Source organism: Ahaetulla prasina, chromosome 2 (genome assembly GCF_028640845.1).
Source record: "Ahaetulla prasina isolate Xishuangbanna chromosome 2, ASM2864084v1, whole genome shotgun sequence".
Lineage (NCBI taxonomy): Eukaryota > Metazoa > Chordata > Lepidosauria > Squamata > Colubridae > Ahaetulla > Ahaetulla prasina.
Window position 1 is genome coordinate 17,916,484 of NC_080540.1, and position 19,340 is coordinate 17,935,823.

Sequence of the window (19,340 nt, forward strand, 5' to 3'; positions counted from 1 at the left end):
CCTATTAGCCTCTCTTTTGCTTGTGCTTTTCATTTTACATTAATCTATAGTAGGCAAAAATCAGAAGAAATATTTGGAGATTAACACATTTTAGTCTATGGCATAAACCTTCCTGAGGGTACAATCTAAAGTAATGTAACTCTTCTTCAGAAGAAAGCATTTATTGTGAGAAAGAATCAGTGTTTAATTTTGATCAAAAGTACAAAGCTGGGTAAATCATTCCAAACATTGGATGGCAGGAGAAAAACAGGAATAAGATTGATGTGGCTTCAGATTGATGGCAGGATGACAAATACCAGATACTTTACAGAGGCCTAATGCAGCATATCTTTATTAAAGGAAGTTAGTTATAGGAAATACAAAGGCATAATGTAGCGTATATGTGCTACAGGAAACAAATGTTTACAGAATAACAAGTTTCTACTAATTTAAGTATTCCAGTATATGATATTCTACTATTATTTATTATATCCTTATTACAATTTCCCTTCATTGTGAAAATAAAAGGATTTTTATCCTAAGAATTCAGACAGTATTTATTAAGAGGTTCTTTTTGAGGGAGCAGGATTAATTAAAAGCCTGTCTCAAATCAAGATATAACAAATTACTCCTAGCAATTTATTATTTTAACAGCAAAAGTGATGTGGGTTTTAGTTGTCTCCTTATTTGTCTTCCAACTTCCCACCAGTCTGAAAGGACAATGGATGCTTCTGGAAGGTTCTCTGGTGCAGCTTGTCATCATTTCCCCAGGCTTTAAAGAGAAGTCTGGATGATTCCTGAGAGAAATAAACACACAACCGTTATTCTGAAGCCAACAAAACTATAGTGAGGTTTTCAAATGGTGCCTTTGAGATATGGGTGCCATTTTCAAAGAGGTTCAACCTAAGTGGCAGCCTTCATAGTAGGCCAGTTCAAGACACAGGCAGAGCAGAGATTCCAGGATGCTGTTCTCTTTAATTAGTTAGAATAAGATAATTTTATTTATTTTTGTTTATTATATATATATCTCCTTTATTATTTTTACAAATAACCCAAGGTGGAGAACATACCCCACACTCCTTCCTCCTTCTATTTTCCCAACAACAACAGCTCTTTGAGGTGAGTTGGGCTGAGAGAGAGTGACTAGTCTAAAGTCAGCCTATTTAGTATAAAGGGAACACACAGCACCTTAGATGGGTTTTTGAGATTAAGGCACCAGACTAAACGTTATCAGACTGTGAATTCTAATCCTATCTTTTTGGCTTTCATGGCTTAGGTAGGATCAGAACTCACAGTCTCCTAATGTCTAGCCTGGTGCCTTAATCTTAACCTTAAAAGTCCATCAAAGGTGTTCTGTATTCTTCTTATACTAAACATGGAGGGGTTTGTGAAATCAAAATGCAGGATCCAAAGCACGTAATCAAGTCTTGCTGCAGTATTTACTGTTAACAGTGTGTACTGGAGAAATTCCCTTGAGAAAAGGATGCTATCAGGCTTGTCCCAGCTTGGATGTTTAGGAAAGAAAGATCCTCAAATCCATTTGTAGCAAAAGGTGTACTTTTATAAAGTCAAGTGGTTACAGCACAAGAAAAGCTGGATCAGAGTATTCCTGCGCAAAGCCTGCCTTTTCCCCTTTTCCCAGGTCCTCCCATCATGACCAGTTTTAAGACTCCAATAATATTAGGAGTTTTGGTAACAGCTTTAAGGTTTGGTGCCTCTTTGGTGGAATTTCACATTCCATTCTCATGCTCATGATGTTGTTCCAGATTGACACCTCCAGTTTCTGTCATCCTGTCATCCCCCTTCCTTACGCCCCCATTCTCCCCCTCCCCACATTTTATGGCAGGGTGCCAACGAAATAGGCTGAAGCCATTATGATGGCAGACCTGACAGATTCACTCATATTTATACATTTCAAAATGGAGGGGGATTTATGTGCATGCATAACATTGGTAATTAATAACCTAACTGATCTCAAGTTACTTCCTGCCCTTCTGTTATCTAGAGAGCACAATGGTCTTAGTTAGAAGAAATATTTGCATCTTGAGATTCAGGGGTGCCTATGGGAAAGTTCGGATAACATTTATCACTGTGCTACAAGGACACCTTCCCAGTGTCTCCATTTGTCTATTAAATAGTCCCATTCATCTGAAAACTGATTTCCCCCACAGGCTGAATTTCATTCTTATGCTTTCTCTGTCTCAGCACTGAGTAATCTTCTCTGTAAGTTACTCTTGGTGGCTCCTTCCTTCCTTCCTTCCTTCCCTGTGCCCAAGTATTTGTTTATGCCGAGATCTAGAGGTTTCTCCAGGTTCCTCTTCCACAAAGGCCATTGGCATCAGCTTGGAGAGCTTCCATTTCACACATTGAAGCTGAGCCACAACAGCACTCCTTAAAAATGGTTTAGATTGCCAATGTGAAACTACTGTTTAGAAAGAAGTCTAGCCCCCTTCTGAAATCATCCAACTTTATCCCAGTTGAAGGCTGTTACTATAACTAAGGACTGGATTCCTACCTTCCGTCTTCTTCCTAGTTTGATGAAACAGAATCACCTTTGGACTTCTCTGCAGAACAAAGAAAAATGAAATGTCAAGATAAGGTGTGCATCTTATCTCTAAAGAATCTGAATCTAGAAGTAGGATTCTGAGGATTCCATGATTCATGGCATAATATATATTTATTAAATATATATCAAAACATTATTGTTCCTCACATGGTCAGATGTTTAGACTGGACTACTCAGTCCTTCCCAAAAAAATGAAATGGGCAGATATTTTTTATGGTATTAAAGTTATCATTGCAGGATGTAAGTTATTCCAGATAGCTGTACACCGCCCTGAGTCCTTCGGGAGAAGGGCGGTATAAAAATTTGATAAATAAATAAATAAAAATAAATACATAAAGCTGCCTTTTGCAATTGACTGAGAGGAACTTTGTCAATGACGATGGTGGTCAAGCAGTGATCCAGATGTTTTAGGATGCATTGTTGTTGTTGTTGTTGTTGTCTTTATGTGAGCAACTAAGGTTTACTTAGAGGACATTACTAGAGACCCAACTCTTGGGATGTCATGAAATATGCTTGCTCTACAAAATTTATCACTAGCATTACAAAATTGCCCAGTGTAAAATCAAATGAGTATCTTACAGCAAAGAGTGGCAATACAATCAATTTTTAGAGATTGCTCAATGAGTGAGATGGGCGATCTCTATATTTAATGTATAAATGGTTTTAAAAATATCTTTTTCATCAACCACTACTCCCTTCCAAAGGCAAAACTAATAGCTGAACTTACGTGTCTCTTCAGCCTTTGAAAAAAGCCTCTTTAAAAAATCACAGTGGTTTTTCACCCTTTTCTGGAATGGCTTCGTATTAAGAAGGAAGAAATTCTGTTTTTTGGCATTATAGAGTGGCCACTTATTCTTGCTGGCTGCGGACCGAGTGGGATTCCTATGGAGGAAGAAAAGGACATTGATGGAAACTAATCAAGGAGAGAACCAACCTAGAAATAAGGAGAAATTTCCTGACCATGAGAACAATTGATCAGTGGAACAGCTTGCCTTCAGAGGCTATGTGTGCTTCATCGCTGGAGGTTTTTAAGAGGAGACTGGACGGCCACTTGTCCAGAATGGAATCGAGTCTCCTGCTTGAGCAGGAAGTTGGTCTAGAAGACCTCCAAGGTCCCTTCCAACTCTGTAATTCTGATGTAGCTCTTTCCCAAAGAGACTGGTTTTGACTTGAGAAACTATAACCAAGGGGAACTCCCAAAGGGGATTTTGAGGGAGCGAGGGATTTTGGCTTGGTGAAATCTCTTGGGTCTCCTCCTTCCTGATCCAAACCCAGGTCAGCTCCTCGTAGACTCTTGGATCTGCCAGTCCCAATCCTCACACCCTGGGCACCCTCCCTCTTGTGAGTTTCCCCTTCCCTACTTATTCCCTTCCAAGCCTTTGCTCGTTCTCTTAATGGTAGAGTAATGCTCTGTTTCTTATCTCCCTTTTGCCTCTTTTATTGCACTTGAAGAAATAAAGTACCCTGGAATTAGTATGATACCACCGAACTCATAAAAGAAAAAATATCTATAAGTGACATTATTAAGAATCCTTAAAAATTTCAGGGTTGTTTCCAGTACAGGTAGTCCTTGACTTACAAATATTCTTTTAATGTCCATTTAACGTCCACTCAAGGTTACAATGGCACTGAAAAAAATGACTTACAACTGGTCCTTGCACTTATAATTCACTTAACAACTGTCTTGCTTAGCAACAGAAATTCTAGTCCCAACTGTGGTTGTAAATCATGAACTACTTCTGTTAGCACAACCTGTAAACATACACAAAGGAACAGCATGCATTACTTTGTGGCTTAATTGCTTTAGATATAAAGTGCATTTGTTGAATGGAAAGGCTTTCTTTGGACTTAAAATACAAATTTTTGAAATAAAGTGAACCACTTACCCAGTTCTTGCAAATTCTGCCCAGTAATGCATCATCTTACGGCTCAGCCTGGCTTCAACCTCTGTGTATGTTTGATTGAAAGGCAGTGCTGATTTAAGGGTTCCAAAAACAAAAGGAATATCAGTACCATGAGATGCTCCAATCCATTTGGGCCAAATTGACCATGAAGGGCGGTGTGTGAATAAATAGGCATATACAGGACTCCCAGCTTTCCTGATATTTGCTGCAGCTTCCCTCATTGGGCATGAATAGATCCGATCTGTATAGAAGTGGGACATAGCAGAGCGGTATTTCGCTGGGCCGTGATTTCCTTCACTGTACTTCAGTGCAATAGTGCGAATAAAATCTTTAGTTGCATTTGGCACCAATTGCTGTATCCCTTTCAGAAGCTGCTCCTGATTGATGAGATTGTCGGTGATGTTAGGGAAAGTCGTGTGGACATATGTGGCTGCTTCATCAGAGGTTTCACCTATGAGGAGAGGTTTAACCTGAATTTGCCCCTCCTCCATGAGCTTTCCTGGATCACCAAGCAAAAAGTCCCCATCTATGATTGGTCTGAAGGGAAAATCCGGAAGGAGGCCTTTGAAGGACATAGCTATTTCATGCCGAATAAGTTCAGAAACATTTTTTGTTTGCAGACAATGCACTATGCTGGTATTATTGTCCTTGGAGCAGCCTAGCAAATGAACAAATTCCAGAGATAACCTTTTGAGTTCCTCAGGAGACCTCAAAGTCCAATAGGCATTGCCTGTTCCGCTCTGGATCACTGTTTGGGCAAAATGGTCCTGGCTTTTTGGTGCGAGAAGATGGAGAGTCGCACAAGCTCCTCCAGAACTGTGGCCCAAAATGGTCACCCGAGAAGGATCTCCCCCAAAGGCAGCTGCATTCTCTTTTATCCACTTCAGGGCCAGCTGTTGATCCCATAAGCCTAGGTTCCCTGGAGCAGCTGGTGGCAAGTACAGAAAGCCCATGGATCCCAAGCGATAATTGATGGTGACCACAATGACATTCTCAGTGGCAGCCAAATGTGTCCCATTGAACACGTCCACAGAAGACGTGCCAAATGCATAACTTCCTCCATGTATCAAGACCAAAATAGGCACTGGTGAAGAAGGTTGTGGATGTGGCACCCAGATGTTGAGGGAAAGGCAATCTTCTGACAATGGTGTTTTAGGAGACCATATATCTGCTTCAGGGACATCCCGGAAAATAAATTGAGGGCAGGAATTGCCAAAACTGGTGGCTTCCAATGTTTGCTTCCATGGCTGATGTGGAAGAGGTTTCTGGAAACGCAACTTCCCCAAGGGAGGCTCAGCATAAGGAATGCCTAGATAGGCTGTCACAGATCTAAGGCCAGCCAGGAACCGCTTGCCCTTAATAGGGCCACTTCTGGTTATGACCACTGTGTCTCCCTTAGACGCAGAACTGGAAACTAATGGAAAAGGAAGGAGGAGGAGGAGGCAGCACAAGAGAGATGGGCATAGCAGACAAGGCATTGCAACTGTAGGATGGTCGGTGGATCTGGAAAAATTTACAACCAATATGATATTATTCCAATACTCTATAAGCACACTTTATGCCAATTCTTGATTAGTTTATTGTGATGGTGAGGCTCCTTTTTTGCTGAGGACACCAATGGTGAGCAGGGAGTGACTTAGTCAACTTTGCCCTTCTCCATGATGTATCTCCAACATTCCAGAAGAACCTCTTAGAACTCTTGATTACTGATCCCTTTGCTCAGTGAATGGACAGTTTTACACAGAATTGCTAGTAGATCTTCTCCAGGGTTCCCAATACAGTGTTGTTATATATTATCTGTGTTCGAACTTTCTAACTTATTCCAGAATCCTATTATGGAACTTGGTGTACTAAGCCCTATCTTGTAAATTATAGTTAAGATATAACTGAAATAAATAACAATGTAAAATTACCCCTAATCAACACTTTAACTGCTCCGATCTTGTTTTAAATCCACTGACCATGTCAAGCCAGACGAGTCACTGAAACCTAGGATTAGGAAGGTAAGTGTGCCCTTTTTTAGGTGTGTTGTTAAAAAAATGCTTTTAAAGGGTTCTGGCGATCAGGCAACTCAGCTGGGATCATCAGAACCCTTTAAAAGCATTTTTTCTGCAACCTCTTCAGCTAAATGCTTTTAAATGCTTTTAAAAGGCTCCTCTGGCGATCCCAGCTGAGTTGCCTGATCATCAGAGGCTTTTAAAAGTATTTTTTACAACCTCTTCGGCCTAATCTCTTCTATTCTTCTCCAGGCACTGCCACATCCACTATCCAGACTTTTTTGTCTTTCTTATCGACAAGTGTTAAGTCCGGGGTGTTATGTGGGAGGTGCCTGTCTGTTTGAATTCTAAAGCCCCAGAGCAATTTAACTTCTTCATTTTCTATGACTTTTTCTATTTTATGGTCCTACCAGTTCTCGCTTACGGGCAGATGATATTTCTTGCAGATCTTCCAATGCACCATTGTTGCCACTTTGTCACACTGCTGTTTGTAGTCAGTTTGTGCATCATCATCATCATCATCATCATCATCATCATCATCATCATCATCATCATCATCATTATTATTATTATTATTATTATTATTATTATTATTATTATTATTATTATTTACAGTGGCCAAGAGACCACATGCTATTAAACAGTAATAGTTTGGCTTGCCAAGGCACCAGCCCTGGCAAGGATATGCTGGTGTGCTTCCCAAGGTGCACCACAGGAGGGCGAGCTGGCTTTGCATCAGAGAGAAAGACAAGTGACTCTTCCTGCAATGTCACTCAAGGCCCCCTTGGATGGGCACCGCAATTGGGAAGGTTCAGAGCTGTCAGGAAACTGCCTGCCTGCATAGAGCACCAACTCATCTCCCACTGAAGTGATACCTATTTATTTACCTATATAGAACATGCTTTCAAACTATTAGCTGAAGCGAGTTCACTCTGCCATACAGTGCTAGGGCTCAAACCACCAGAACTGAGACCATCTCCAGTGTCATTAAGCCCCTGAGTCAGCTTTTCTCTTGTCCAGGGTTAAATCATCTCAAATATGATTTTTTTATTTGTTAAACCAATTTATATAGCTGCCTATCTCACAAACAAGTGTTTCTGGGTGGTGTAAAAGAGAACTAAAAGCAGTTAACTGTTAAAAATTAATTATTATGTTAATAATTAGTTATAATCATAAATTAATAATTATCAGTAACAGTTAATAATACTCCCACCAACACTGATAGGGCAAACTATTTGTATATTTAAAAAATGCAAACCCACTTCTTTCTAGCACTGATGATGTTACCTAGTTAGGTAATGAAACATCCACAAGAAAACGATCAAGCTTAGGAAGCAACAGGGACCCCACAGTGAATAAATACATTACACAGTAGAAAAACCCAAACTAAGACAAAGAATAATAGACAAAGAGATATTAAAAATAATGGAGGCACCTCACTAGTTCACCTGTCCCCTGGGTCCCCAGAGCTGCTGGCATAAAAAGATCTTGAAGGAATCTCTGGAAGCTCACAGTGACAAACCCAATCTCATCTCATATGATCTCATATAAATCCTCTCAGATATGTGGTATGATCTATACATATGTGAATTAGAGAATTAGAGTCTGCCTAATCACATACCACCTTCTTATTTTGGACCTAAGCCATACTTTTCCCCTTGTCACTTTGGAAACAAATTAATCAGTGAACAGCTTGCCTCCAGAAATCATGGGCACTCCAACACTGGAGTTTTTTAAGAAGAGACTGGACAGTCACTTGTCTTAGATGGTTCTCTTCCTTGAGCAGAGGGTTCTCTTCCTTGAGCAGAGGGCTGGTCTAGAAGTCCTCCAAGGTCTCTTCCAGTTCTATTCTATTCTATTCTATTCTATTCTATTCTATTCTATTCTATTCTATTCTATTCTATTCTATTCTATTCCTGAGGGGCTGTCAAGAAAAGAGGCGATTGACCTATTCTCCAAAGCACCTGAGAGCAAATAACAAATGGAAGCTTATAAAAGAGAGATCCAACCTATTATTGAAAAATTTCCTGTCAGTGAGAACAATTAATTAGTGGAACAGCTTGCCTCCAGAGGTTGTGGGCAGAGCTTGAACAGCCATTTGTCTGGCATTGTATAGGATCTTCTGCTTAAGCAGGAAGTGAATTAGAAGACCTCCAAGGTCCATTCCAACATTCTGTAATTCTGTAAAAATGGTTTTTATCTTTCCAGAATTTTATCCCATTGTACGAAATGAGATTTATTGCCATTTTTAAAAGCTCAATTGTTTATTGTTCTAGCCAGCCAGCCAACCATTCTATTTTAGTCTCTAGCTTCTGGATGTAATTTATACATTTATTTAATATCCTGCCTTTATTATTTTTATAAACAACTCAAAGGGACGAACATTTGTAATACTCCTTCCTCCTCCTATTTCCCCCACAACAACAACTCTTTGTGGTGAGTTGGGCTGAGAGAAAGTGACCGGCCCAAAATCCCTCAGCTGGTTTTTATGGCTAAGGCAGAACTAGAATAGAATAGAATAGAATAGAATAGAATAGAATAGAATAGAATAGAATAGAATAGAATAGAATTTTTATTGGCCAAGTGTGATTGGACACACAAGGAATTTGTCTTGGTGCTTATGTTCTCAGTGTACATAAAAGAAAAGATACCTTCATCAAGGTACAACACAACACTTAATGATAGTCATAGGCTACAAATAAGCAATCAGGAAACAATCAATATCAGTATAAATCGTAAAGATTACAAGCAACAAAGTTACAGTCATACAGTCGTAAGTGGAAGGAGATGGGTGATGGGAACGATGAGAAGATTAATAGTACTGCAGATTTAGTAAATAGTTTGACAGTGTTGAGGGAATTATTTGTTTAGCAGAGTGATGGCCTTCGGGAAGAAACTGTTCCTGTGTCTAGTTGTTCTGATGTGCAGTGCTCTATAGCATCGTTTTGAGGTAGGAGTTGAAACTGTTTATGTCCAGGATGTGATTGTTTCTGGTTCCTAGTCTGGTGCCTTAACCATTAAACCAAACTCTCTCTCTCTCTCTCCCTCCCTCCCTCCCTCCCTCTCATAATTGCTAGATATACAGAAAGAACTTAAACTAAGCAAAGGACATGTAGATAATCAAGGAAAGTGTTCTCTGACAAACAGAAACGACATTTAACAAATGCAATCCCCCCCACCAAAAAAACAATAGGGACTAGATTCACTTTCACCTTTTTCTTAACTTCCCTTAAAAAAAAACTTAGTACCAATATGCAGAGTAAAATAAAGAAAGATAAGTAGCTGTTAGATATTACCTTTCTTTCCTTTAATGGCTGACAAGGGATGGTCTCTTCTTTTAGAACTTTTTGATTTTTTTGCTAGCAGCAAGTTTTATAGTCTTCGCAAGAGGAAATGACAGTTCTTCAAAATTTCTTCAGACAGCCAGTTACAGTTGTATAACTGGTTTTACTTCTCAGCCTGTTTCTGTAAACTCAGTTGCAGGTGTTTACCGCAACTCTTGAGGAAGAAGTCAGGTGTCTGGATTGGGAAAGTAGTCAGAAGGAGCAGTGGGTGGATAATTCATTTTAGGCAACAGGATATGGTGATGAGCCCCTAAATGACTCACAACTAGATTGTTGAAGAAGGTTCATTGAAATATGGACTACAAATCTTGATCAGGGCAAAGCAATAGATGCAAGAATAGACTTCTGTAAAGCTTTTGACTCAGTAGCACATGATAAACTTCTCCTAAAACTAAAATCCTATGGCATCTCAGGACCCTTCCACAATTGGATAACAACTTTCCTGTCAAAAAGACAACAAGTGGTCAAAATTGGCAATGCTCTATTAAATCCTGTTCCTGTCAAAAATGGCGTTCTCCAAGGCAGCGTTCTTGGACCAACACTCTTCATATTATACATTAATGATCTCTGTGACCATATTACAAGTAATTGTGTTCTCTTTGCTAACGATGTCAAACTATTTAACATCACCAACAATACAGCTATCCTCCAAAAAGACCTTGACTTCATATCTGAATGGTCTAAAACTTGGCAACTCCAAATCTCAACCAGCAAATGTTCAGTCTTACATATTGGAAAAAAGAACCTAAACACTAAGTAGAAGCTCGATGGACATTACCTTACTGATGATCCCCACCCTGTTAAAGAACTTGGAGTTTTCATATCAAATGATCTAAGTGCCAAAGCTCACTGCAACTACATCGCAAAAAAGGCCTTAAGAGTTGTAAACCTAATCTTGCGTAGCTTCTTCTCCAAAAACACTACACTACTAACCAGAGCATATAAAACATTTGCTAGACCAATTCTTGAATACAGCTCGACTGTAAGCATCACACAAAAAGATTATATAGTATATAAACATATATATGAGGAAATATTATAAGGTCACTACCTGACTCTGTGGTCTCTTCCCAAAATCACCAAAGCTTCAACCAAAAACTGTCTACTATTGACCTCACCCCATTCCTAAGAGGTATGTAAGGGACGTGCATAAGAGCACAAACGTGCCTACCGTTCCTGTCCTATTGTTTCCTTTCATTATATCCAATTAATATAATTATTACATACTCATACTCATATATATGCTTATATATTGTATAGTTATTTCATACTTATGCTCATATATACTGTGTGACAAAAATAAATTAAAAAAATTAAAAAAAATAAAACATTCTACAGAGTTTTGGAGCCCCTTTATAGGCAATCACGCTCTTCTCCTTTCATTAGAAATGAGAGACCATATTTCATTGGGAATTAAATATTTGGGTTTCACTCATTTTGTTTCTATCTCTCCAAGTCCAAGTTGCATATCAACTCTGAAGGCCAAGTTTTAAAGTAAGAGGGAAAAACAGAACGATCAATTTTAAAATGAGGTGTTTATCTTGGTTCCACATAGTTACCTATGTCCCACCCATATTTTTAGTCCACTCACCCTCTTGACCTGGAAGGAAGAAGTAGTGGGGGAGAGGAGGAGGAGGAGGAGGAGGAGGAGGAGGAGGAGAAGGAGAAGCAGAGATGACCAGCAGTGATATAGTTTAATAGCTGATTTCCCACCGAGGCCATTAGGGGGTGGCTCACGAACTAACTTTCTAAGGTCCATTTTATAGTTTATGTAACCATTATTGTGCGTTTTGTAACAGAAACACTAACCTACTTAGTGTTTCCTCCTCCTGTCACAACAATCCTGTGAGTTAGTTTGGCCTGTAGGAAGGGAACTTCACCTAGGCAGTGTTGAGCAAAAGGAAACCAAGCCAGGGTGCATCATAATAACAAAAGACACTGACTCAGAATTAAATCTGGCCAGGAAAAAACCCACAAAACACATTATTATTATTATTATTTAATTTGATTTTTATACCGCCCTTCTCCCGAAGGACTCAGGGCGGTGTACAGGCAAAATAAAAACAACAATACAAATATACACAATTTAAATACCCTTAAAAAACTTATTCAAAATTAGCCTGATATTAAAAAATCATCATCAATTAAAACCCCATTTAAAATTTGTAAAATTCCCTTTTAAAATCCAATTAAGCCAGCCCCGCGCGAATAAAAAGATGGGTCTTCAGTTCGCGACGAAATGTCCGAAGGTCAGGTATTTGACGTAAACCAGGGGGAAGCTCGTTCCAGAGAGTGGGAGCCCCCACAGAGAAGGCCCTTCCCCTGGGGCCGCCAGCCGACATTGTTTGGCGGACGGCACCCTGAGAAGTCCCTCTCTATGGGAGCGTACGGGTCGGTGGGAGGCATGTGGTAGCAGCAGGCGGTCCCGTAAGTACCCAGGTCCTAAGCCATGGAGCGCTTTAAAGGTCGTAACCAACACCTTAAAGTGCACTCGAAAGGCCACAGGCAGCCAGTGCAGTCTGCGCAGGAGCGGTGTTACATGGGAGCTACGGGTAGCTCCCTCTATCACCCGCGCAGCTGCATTCTGGACTAACTGAAGCCTCCGAGTGCACTTCAAGGGGAGCCCCATGTAGAGAGCATTACAGTAATCCAAGCGAGAGGTAACGAGGCATGAGTGACTGTGCATAAGGCATCCCGATCAAGGAAGGCGCAACTGCGGACCAGGCGAACGTGGAAGAAGCCCCCCCTGGAGACGGCCGACAAATGATCTTCAACCGACAGCCGATCATCCAGGAGGACGCCTAAGTTGCGCACCCTATCCTTTGGGGCCAATAACTCGCCTCCGACAGCCAGCTGCGGCTGCAGCTGACTGAATCGGGATGCCGGCATCCACAGCCACTCCGTCTTGGAGGGATTAAGCTTGAGCCTGTTTCTCCCCATCCAGACCCGTACGGCTTCCAAACACCGGGACAGCACTTCAACAACTTCATTGGGGTGGCCCGGGGTGGAAAAGTACAGCTGAGTATCATCAGCGTACTGCTGGTATCTCACCCCGAAACCACTGATGATCTCACCCAACGGCTTCATGTAGATGTTGAACAACAGGGGCGAGAGAATCGACCCCTGCGGGACCCCACAAGTGAGGCCCCTCGCGGTCGACCTCTGCCCCCCCGTCAACACCGTCTGCGTCCGGTCGGAGAGATAGGAGGAGAACCACCGATATACGGTGCCTCCCACTCCCAATCCCCCCAGCCGGCGCAGCAAGATACCATGGTCGATGGTATCGAACGCCGCCGAGAGGTCTAATAAGACCAGGGCAGAGGAATAACCCCTGTCCCTGGCCCTCCAGAGATCATCCACCAATGCGACCAAAGCTGTCTCCGTGCTGTATCCGCGTCGGAAGCCGGACTGGAACGGATCTAGATAGACATCTTCATCCAGGTATTGGGGTAGCTGTCGCGCCACGGCACTCTCTACAACCTTCGCAACAAAGCGAAGGTTGGAGACTGGACGATAATTACCCAAAATAGCTGGGTCCAGGGAGGGCTTCTTAAGGAGGGGTCTCACCACCGCCTCTTTCAAGGCGGCAGGGAAAACCCCTTCCAATAAAGAAGCGTTGATAATCCTCTGGAGCCAGCCTCGTGTCACCGCCTGAGTGGCCAGTACCAGCCAGGAAGGGCACGGGTCCAGTAAACATGTCGTGCCGTGCAGCCCCCCCAACAACCTGTCGACGTCCTCGGGAGCCACAGGGTCAAACTCATCCCAAATGGACTCAACAAGACGTGCCTCCTCTCCCTCGCTTGATCATCCCAATTTCGGTCCAGACCGCCCCTCAGCTGAGCGATTTTATCGTATAGATAACCGCTAAACTCCTCGGCTCGTCCCTGCAACGGGTCATCCCGCACCTCCTGATGTAGGAGAGAGCGGGTCACCCGAAACAGGGCGGCCGGGCGGTTATCTGCCGACGCAATGAGGGTGGAGGCGTAGAACGCCTCGCTTCCCTCATTGCCACTAGGTAGGTCCTAGAATAGGACCTAACTAGTGTCCGATCAACCGGGCGACTGGACCTCCAGGTGCTCTCCAGGCGTCTTCTCTGGCGTTACATCTCCCTCAGCCCCTCGGAGTACCAAGGGGCCGGACGAGATCTCCGCCGGGTCAGAGGCCGCAAAGGCACGACACGGTCCAAGGCCCGCCGCGGCCTGTTCCCAGGCCGTGACCAGTTCCTCAGTCGTGCCGTGGGCCAGTTCCTCAGGAATGGCCCAAGCTCCGCCAGGAACCTCTCGGGTCCATCAGGCGCCTGGGACGGAACCACCGTATAGGTTCCGTCTCCCTGCGGTGGTGAATGGCGGTTCGAAGTCTAGGCGAAGGAGAAAATGATCCGACCATGACATTGGTTCTGTTACTAAGTCATCTAACACCAGATCATTAAGCCACTGCCCAGAGATATAAATCAGATCCAGCGTGCCTCCCGAGTGCGTGGGGCCATCATTTACTCGAATCAGGTCCAAGGCCGTCATGGAAGCCTGAACTCCCGAGCTGCCGTCGATGACAAGCCAACTGATGGCAGGTTAAAATCCCCCATGACTATAAGTCTGGGGGTTTCGACCGCCACAGCAGCGAGTACCTCCAACAGCTCAGGCAGGGCTGTGGTCACGCAGCAAGGAGCCAGGTACGCGATCACCAAGCCCAACTGATTCCTATAGCCCCATCGCACATAGAGGATTCACAGCCGGCAATCTGAGGAACAGTGGTCTCCCTCGGCTCTAGATCCTCCCTAATGTCAACCGCCACCCCCCCACCCCTACCTTGGTCCCTCGGCTGATGGAATGCTCGGAAACCTGGCGGGCACATCTCGACAAGGGGGACCCCCCCCTCTGGGCCCAACCAGGTTTCCGTAATACCCATAAGGTCCGCGGACTCCCCCTGAATAAGATCACAAATCAGGGGGGCCTTATTTACCACGGACCGAGCATTACATAACATCAGCCAAGGTCCAAGCTCTGAGGATCATGGCCACCGAGGCAGGTCGGGACTGAGGGCCGGAGCACGCGATCGCTCTCAAACATCGAACGCGTGCTCCCTCAACACGATCGGCCCCTCCCCCGCCATATCTGCCTCTCCCACTTACCGTACAGATTGAGTAACCCTCTAAACCTGGAACGCCTTCCCCTGCCTTCAGACAAGATGGAATAGTGTCGCGAACTAGCACAGGGCTGGATCCTCCCAGCGGGTTTTGTCCCCACCCGCCAAATCCCTCCCCTTAAAAAACCCTTATTTAAAAAACTATTTAAAAAACCCCACAACTTCTTCTTGGCCGCATGCCACCTCTCTGGGTCCCAAGACCCTTCGTTAAGGTAGGCCCTTGATAGTTTGGAGGGCCATTCCTGCGAGGCGGGGGAACCTCGCAGTTGTCGTAGTTCGGCGAATGAGTATCTCATGGGAAATAGTCCATTTACAGCGACAAGATGTCCATTCCTGACCGGCGAAGATGTTCTGGTCGTACCTGTAGATCGTCAAACCCGGTGTTAGGCATATTACTAGCCACTCGGGCAGAAATATTATCATAGTCCGTAGAAAGTCCAAATGGGTCCAGAGACAACCAGGGCTTGGCATAATAGCCTCCCCTTGGTTGTTTCCTCGGCTACAAAGATGGAAAAGTCAGTAGCCGGGATAGTATCCCTTGGGTTCCCGGCAGCATACCATCATGGGACAAACCCGTGAGGCCTGCTAATCAGGACGAAATTCTGTCACCGGTACCGTCAGTGCCGTCTTTGCCGTCCAACACCGTGCCGCTGTTGTACCTAACCAGGCCAAGCCACCTCTCAGTCGACGATGGAAAACACGACCTAAGATGTAAGCCGTAGATAAAATTACGGCATTCTAGGCAGGCCATGGTAAAAGTCAGCAGTGGGGGGGAAGAATATTCCGGGCCATGTTCCGGGCCATGAAGAAACCTCAAGGCTATTTAAAAGACAATACCAAGAAATACAGGAAAGGAAATAATCAGGTCACACAGACATAGCCGACCGAATAAAAGAAATAGATTAGATCAAGTAAAAGACAAGATTCAATCACAAGCCTAAATAGATTAACTTCAGTCAAAGCATATGGAAAACAACTAACGGGAGAATACGTTAGAATGAACAGATTAAACCGGAACACACACCCGAACACGAAACCCACCCACATTAAAATAATCAGAAAGACAAAACACAGAAAACTTAGCGAGCACATACACAAAAGGAAAACCCATCAAGTACTCCCGAAACAAAGAAATGAAAAGGGAAAAAGAGTATAAAAAATGTACACTTACTGTATATGGTTGTCAGCTCACCCAGGAACGTGGTCCTTGCAGCTTGCTGGATTCGTCTTCCTGAAAAATAAAGAAACCTCGCTTTCACGCAGCTCGCTTCAATCTCAATTCTTCTAATACATCGGCAACGCTCCAATCTGCTGGAGAGGCTCTCCCAGCCGGGAAATTTGAACCCATTCGGGGAACGATCTATCAGGCCTGAGGGAGAATGAATGGCTCAAAGTTCTCCAAGGAACTTCCATGATTGAGTGGGAACTAGTACCTGGGTTTCCGTGTTCCTCGTCCAACATCTTAACCCCTAGACAATAAGATAGTTCTGTCTGACTATCCAGAATTTGCCTAATCTGTTTTAAAGCCATTTAGCCTGATGGCCTTCCACTTATAACCAATGAATTCTATACAGGAGTTTAACGCAACATGGAACAATTTTTTTTCTTAAATTCAATATAGGAAACATGAATGAAGAGTGAACACAATTCCAATGGTGCATCTGAGCCAGCCAAGCAGATTCCACAGTGTGTCTGGACAGACATCTCTCTTCCCCAGAAGGAGGCTCTGTGAAAGTTGGAACTTGATAAGAGCAAAGAAATAGAGATGGAGAGGATTTTAAAGTTCCTATGATTAAACTCTGATTATGAGGGACTGGGAACACTTTAACTGTGTTTGGGCACCTATGAGAAGAACTGGAAAAAGAACTGTTGGAAGAAATATCCATCTGGGTTCAGTTCCAAGTGGGGAAAAAGACACTGGAAACATGGAGACTGCTTGGAAAGATGGTCAGGATCACATGGCTTGAGTTCCTGAACAGAAAAGGGGATGAGATGCTGTGCACTCCCTGGCTTTATGCTTTTTCTGAGCTTTGAACTTTCTGGGGCACAGGAAGAGTATCCTGATTGGTTGTCAGACTCCCAGGGGGTGGGAGTCTTAGCTAGCCTTGCCGGCTGATGTAATCTTCCCAGGTGTCATGTGGTGAGTTTCTGTTGCTAGATGGGTCCTATTGTGTTGCAGATGATGGACCATTGACAAAGGTGGGGAGAATGAGTGAGCTTGGCTGAGGCCTTAATGGCCCATTGACAAAGGTGGGGGATGGCAGGAAGTTGCAGGGAGCTGTTTTGTCCTTAAAACATGTTTCTCAATATCTCTCATCCAGGGAAATATATTCTTCCTTTTAATATTTTCTAAAATATTTCATTCTTCTAAGAGGGGGTGGGTGCTAACTTCCTACAGAACCAAGGGCTTTTGCTGACTATGGTGTAAATACACCTGACAGAAGCAATGAGTGATTAATGTATAGAATTGTGTCAGGAAGTTCCATATACGATGAAAATAATTGTCTAACACACTTTGTCAAATTAATTAGAAAAGCAAAAGAAAGTTCTTTGTCTTCCAATGAGTCTACAGCAATTTCCAGACTTACCTGATTTTGGGTTTCCCAGAGAAGGCAGGAAAAAGTTATTTTTCTTTTGTCTCCAGATTCCAAATTATTTTTTAAAAAAGTGATTTTTGTCTCCAGATTCCAAATTATTAGAGGAGATCTCAGTTTCATCTACTCTTTGCCCACCAAAATGTAGTTTGGGGGCTTATAGATCTCATCAGTTGGCATTATACCTAATGGGTGAATTCCAGATGGTCATGAGGTACCTTCTTCCAATTCACAGAAAACAACTTGATGAGTCATGCTAAGACAGAGTTTTATAATCATTATTGCCTAAAACACATAATTGGTTTTCCACAATTTGCTAAAAATGAGCATGATTTTACCCCTTTGAGGTTCTGAATGGTAGATAATTGGCCAGTGGGCTCAGTTATTTCTTCTCTTTTGGCTGAGGAGTAATATCAAAAAGGACTGAAGGAGGAATTCAGAAAATGCTTTGCTGAGCCCCTAATTCAGAGATTAGTGAAAGAAAGAACATGCAGGAGTGGGCCCTCAGAAAGTGAAGAGAGCATTGTGTCAAGACTTAAAAGGCATCTAAGATGCTTCCATAGCCATGTGACTCATGGAAGCACATTGGCATGGTCCTCTCTTAAAACATCCCCTTTCTTTTAAAAATATCCTACAGGTCCTAGAATTATCCTTTGATGGTCTTTCCCAGAAATATCCATTCCCCCCCCCCCGGTGTTTTAATCTCTGTGGATCTGTAGTTTTTTGTTATTTGAATGTTTGAAAAAATCTGGGACTTTTAAATATTTGACTCTGGTTAGGTCCTTCCTAACTTTCTTTCTTGGCTCATTAGGCAGTGGTGGGCTGTGCCATCTCTCATCTGATTGTTCCTTGGGCAGCATCTCTTGTCCTCCTCTCCCAAAGTTGTTCCCACATGTCATTACACCTACATGTCCTTCCAAGGCCCAAGGCCATCTTTAGTCTGCATACCACTGCTGAACATTCAGCTATAATGTAACTGTGAAAAACATCAGGATACTTTTTAAAATGGAGCTGTTTTATCTTGGTTCCTGGCATATACCTAGGTCCCACCCCATCTTAGAAACCTATTCACGCTCTTGATCCAACCCCACTATCTTAGACTTCTTGCAGTCAAAGATACTCGTATATAATTCAATATTTAGTTTCCACACATTCTTCTCACAAGCAGAGATTTAAGGTGATGTAACTTCCATATTGTTCCCAGGTACCGCTAGTTCTGTTGTGTTCACCCTATGAATTGATTGATTCTGTTTTAAAACCAACAATACTGATAGGCATCAGCTGTTAATTGAGATGAATCCCATAGAAAGATTCTGAAAGAGATTTACTTTTTCAAATTCAGTATGGAAAATACTCTGAATGCCTAGGTTTCAATACCTGAACCAGCCAAAGCAGGTCCCAGACTCAGAGTGTATCTGGGCAGCCATCTGTTCCCCCCAGCATTTCTGTTTAACCATTGGATGATGGATTCAAAAAGTTTAAAACTGAGTGGCCAGAAGCATAAAGAGACCCAATGGATGCAAGGTACATGGTTTTGGCAAGTGAACTCTCAAAGTCAAGATAATTATTTGTGTCCTAGTCCTGTCTAGTACACTCATTCTCAAATATAGGAGACAAGTTGAAACATGATTTATTCCTTCTAATCTTTGAGTTTAGAAGTATTACTTGAAATGCAGTTTATTACTGCAATTTAAGGGATTTTTAATTTAGAATTTAAAAAGCTGGTAGCAGAGAAGGAGGGGAACAGAAGGATTTTAAAACCCAGATTGGATCCTGATTGGATTGGATCCAACCCAGATTGGATCCTGATTGGA

At 42.8% G+C, this 19,340-nt stretch overlaps 1 protein-coding gene across 1 annotated transcript; it reads right to left on the minus strand.

Annotated features, from left to right (window-relative positions):
- Nucleotides 1-313: 313 nt before the first annotated feature.
- On the minus strand, nt 314-9,948 carry LOC131191678 (cholinesterase-like). The gene is made up of 5 exons (XM_058170064.1): nt 9,743-9,948; nt 4,432-5,952; nt 3,273-3,427; nt 2,495-2,543; nt 314-776 (listed from the first exon to the last, which is right to left on the minus strand). The coding sequence occupies exons 2-4, from the start codon at nt 5,925-5,927 to the stop codon at nt 2,509-2,511; spliced, it is 1,686 nt and encodes a 561-aa protein (XP_058026047.1). The 5' UTR covers nt 5,928-5,952; nt 9,743-9,948; the 3' UTR covers nt 314-776; nt 2,495-2,508.
- Nucleotides 9,949-19,340: the final 9,392 nt, after the last annotated feature.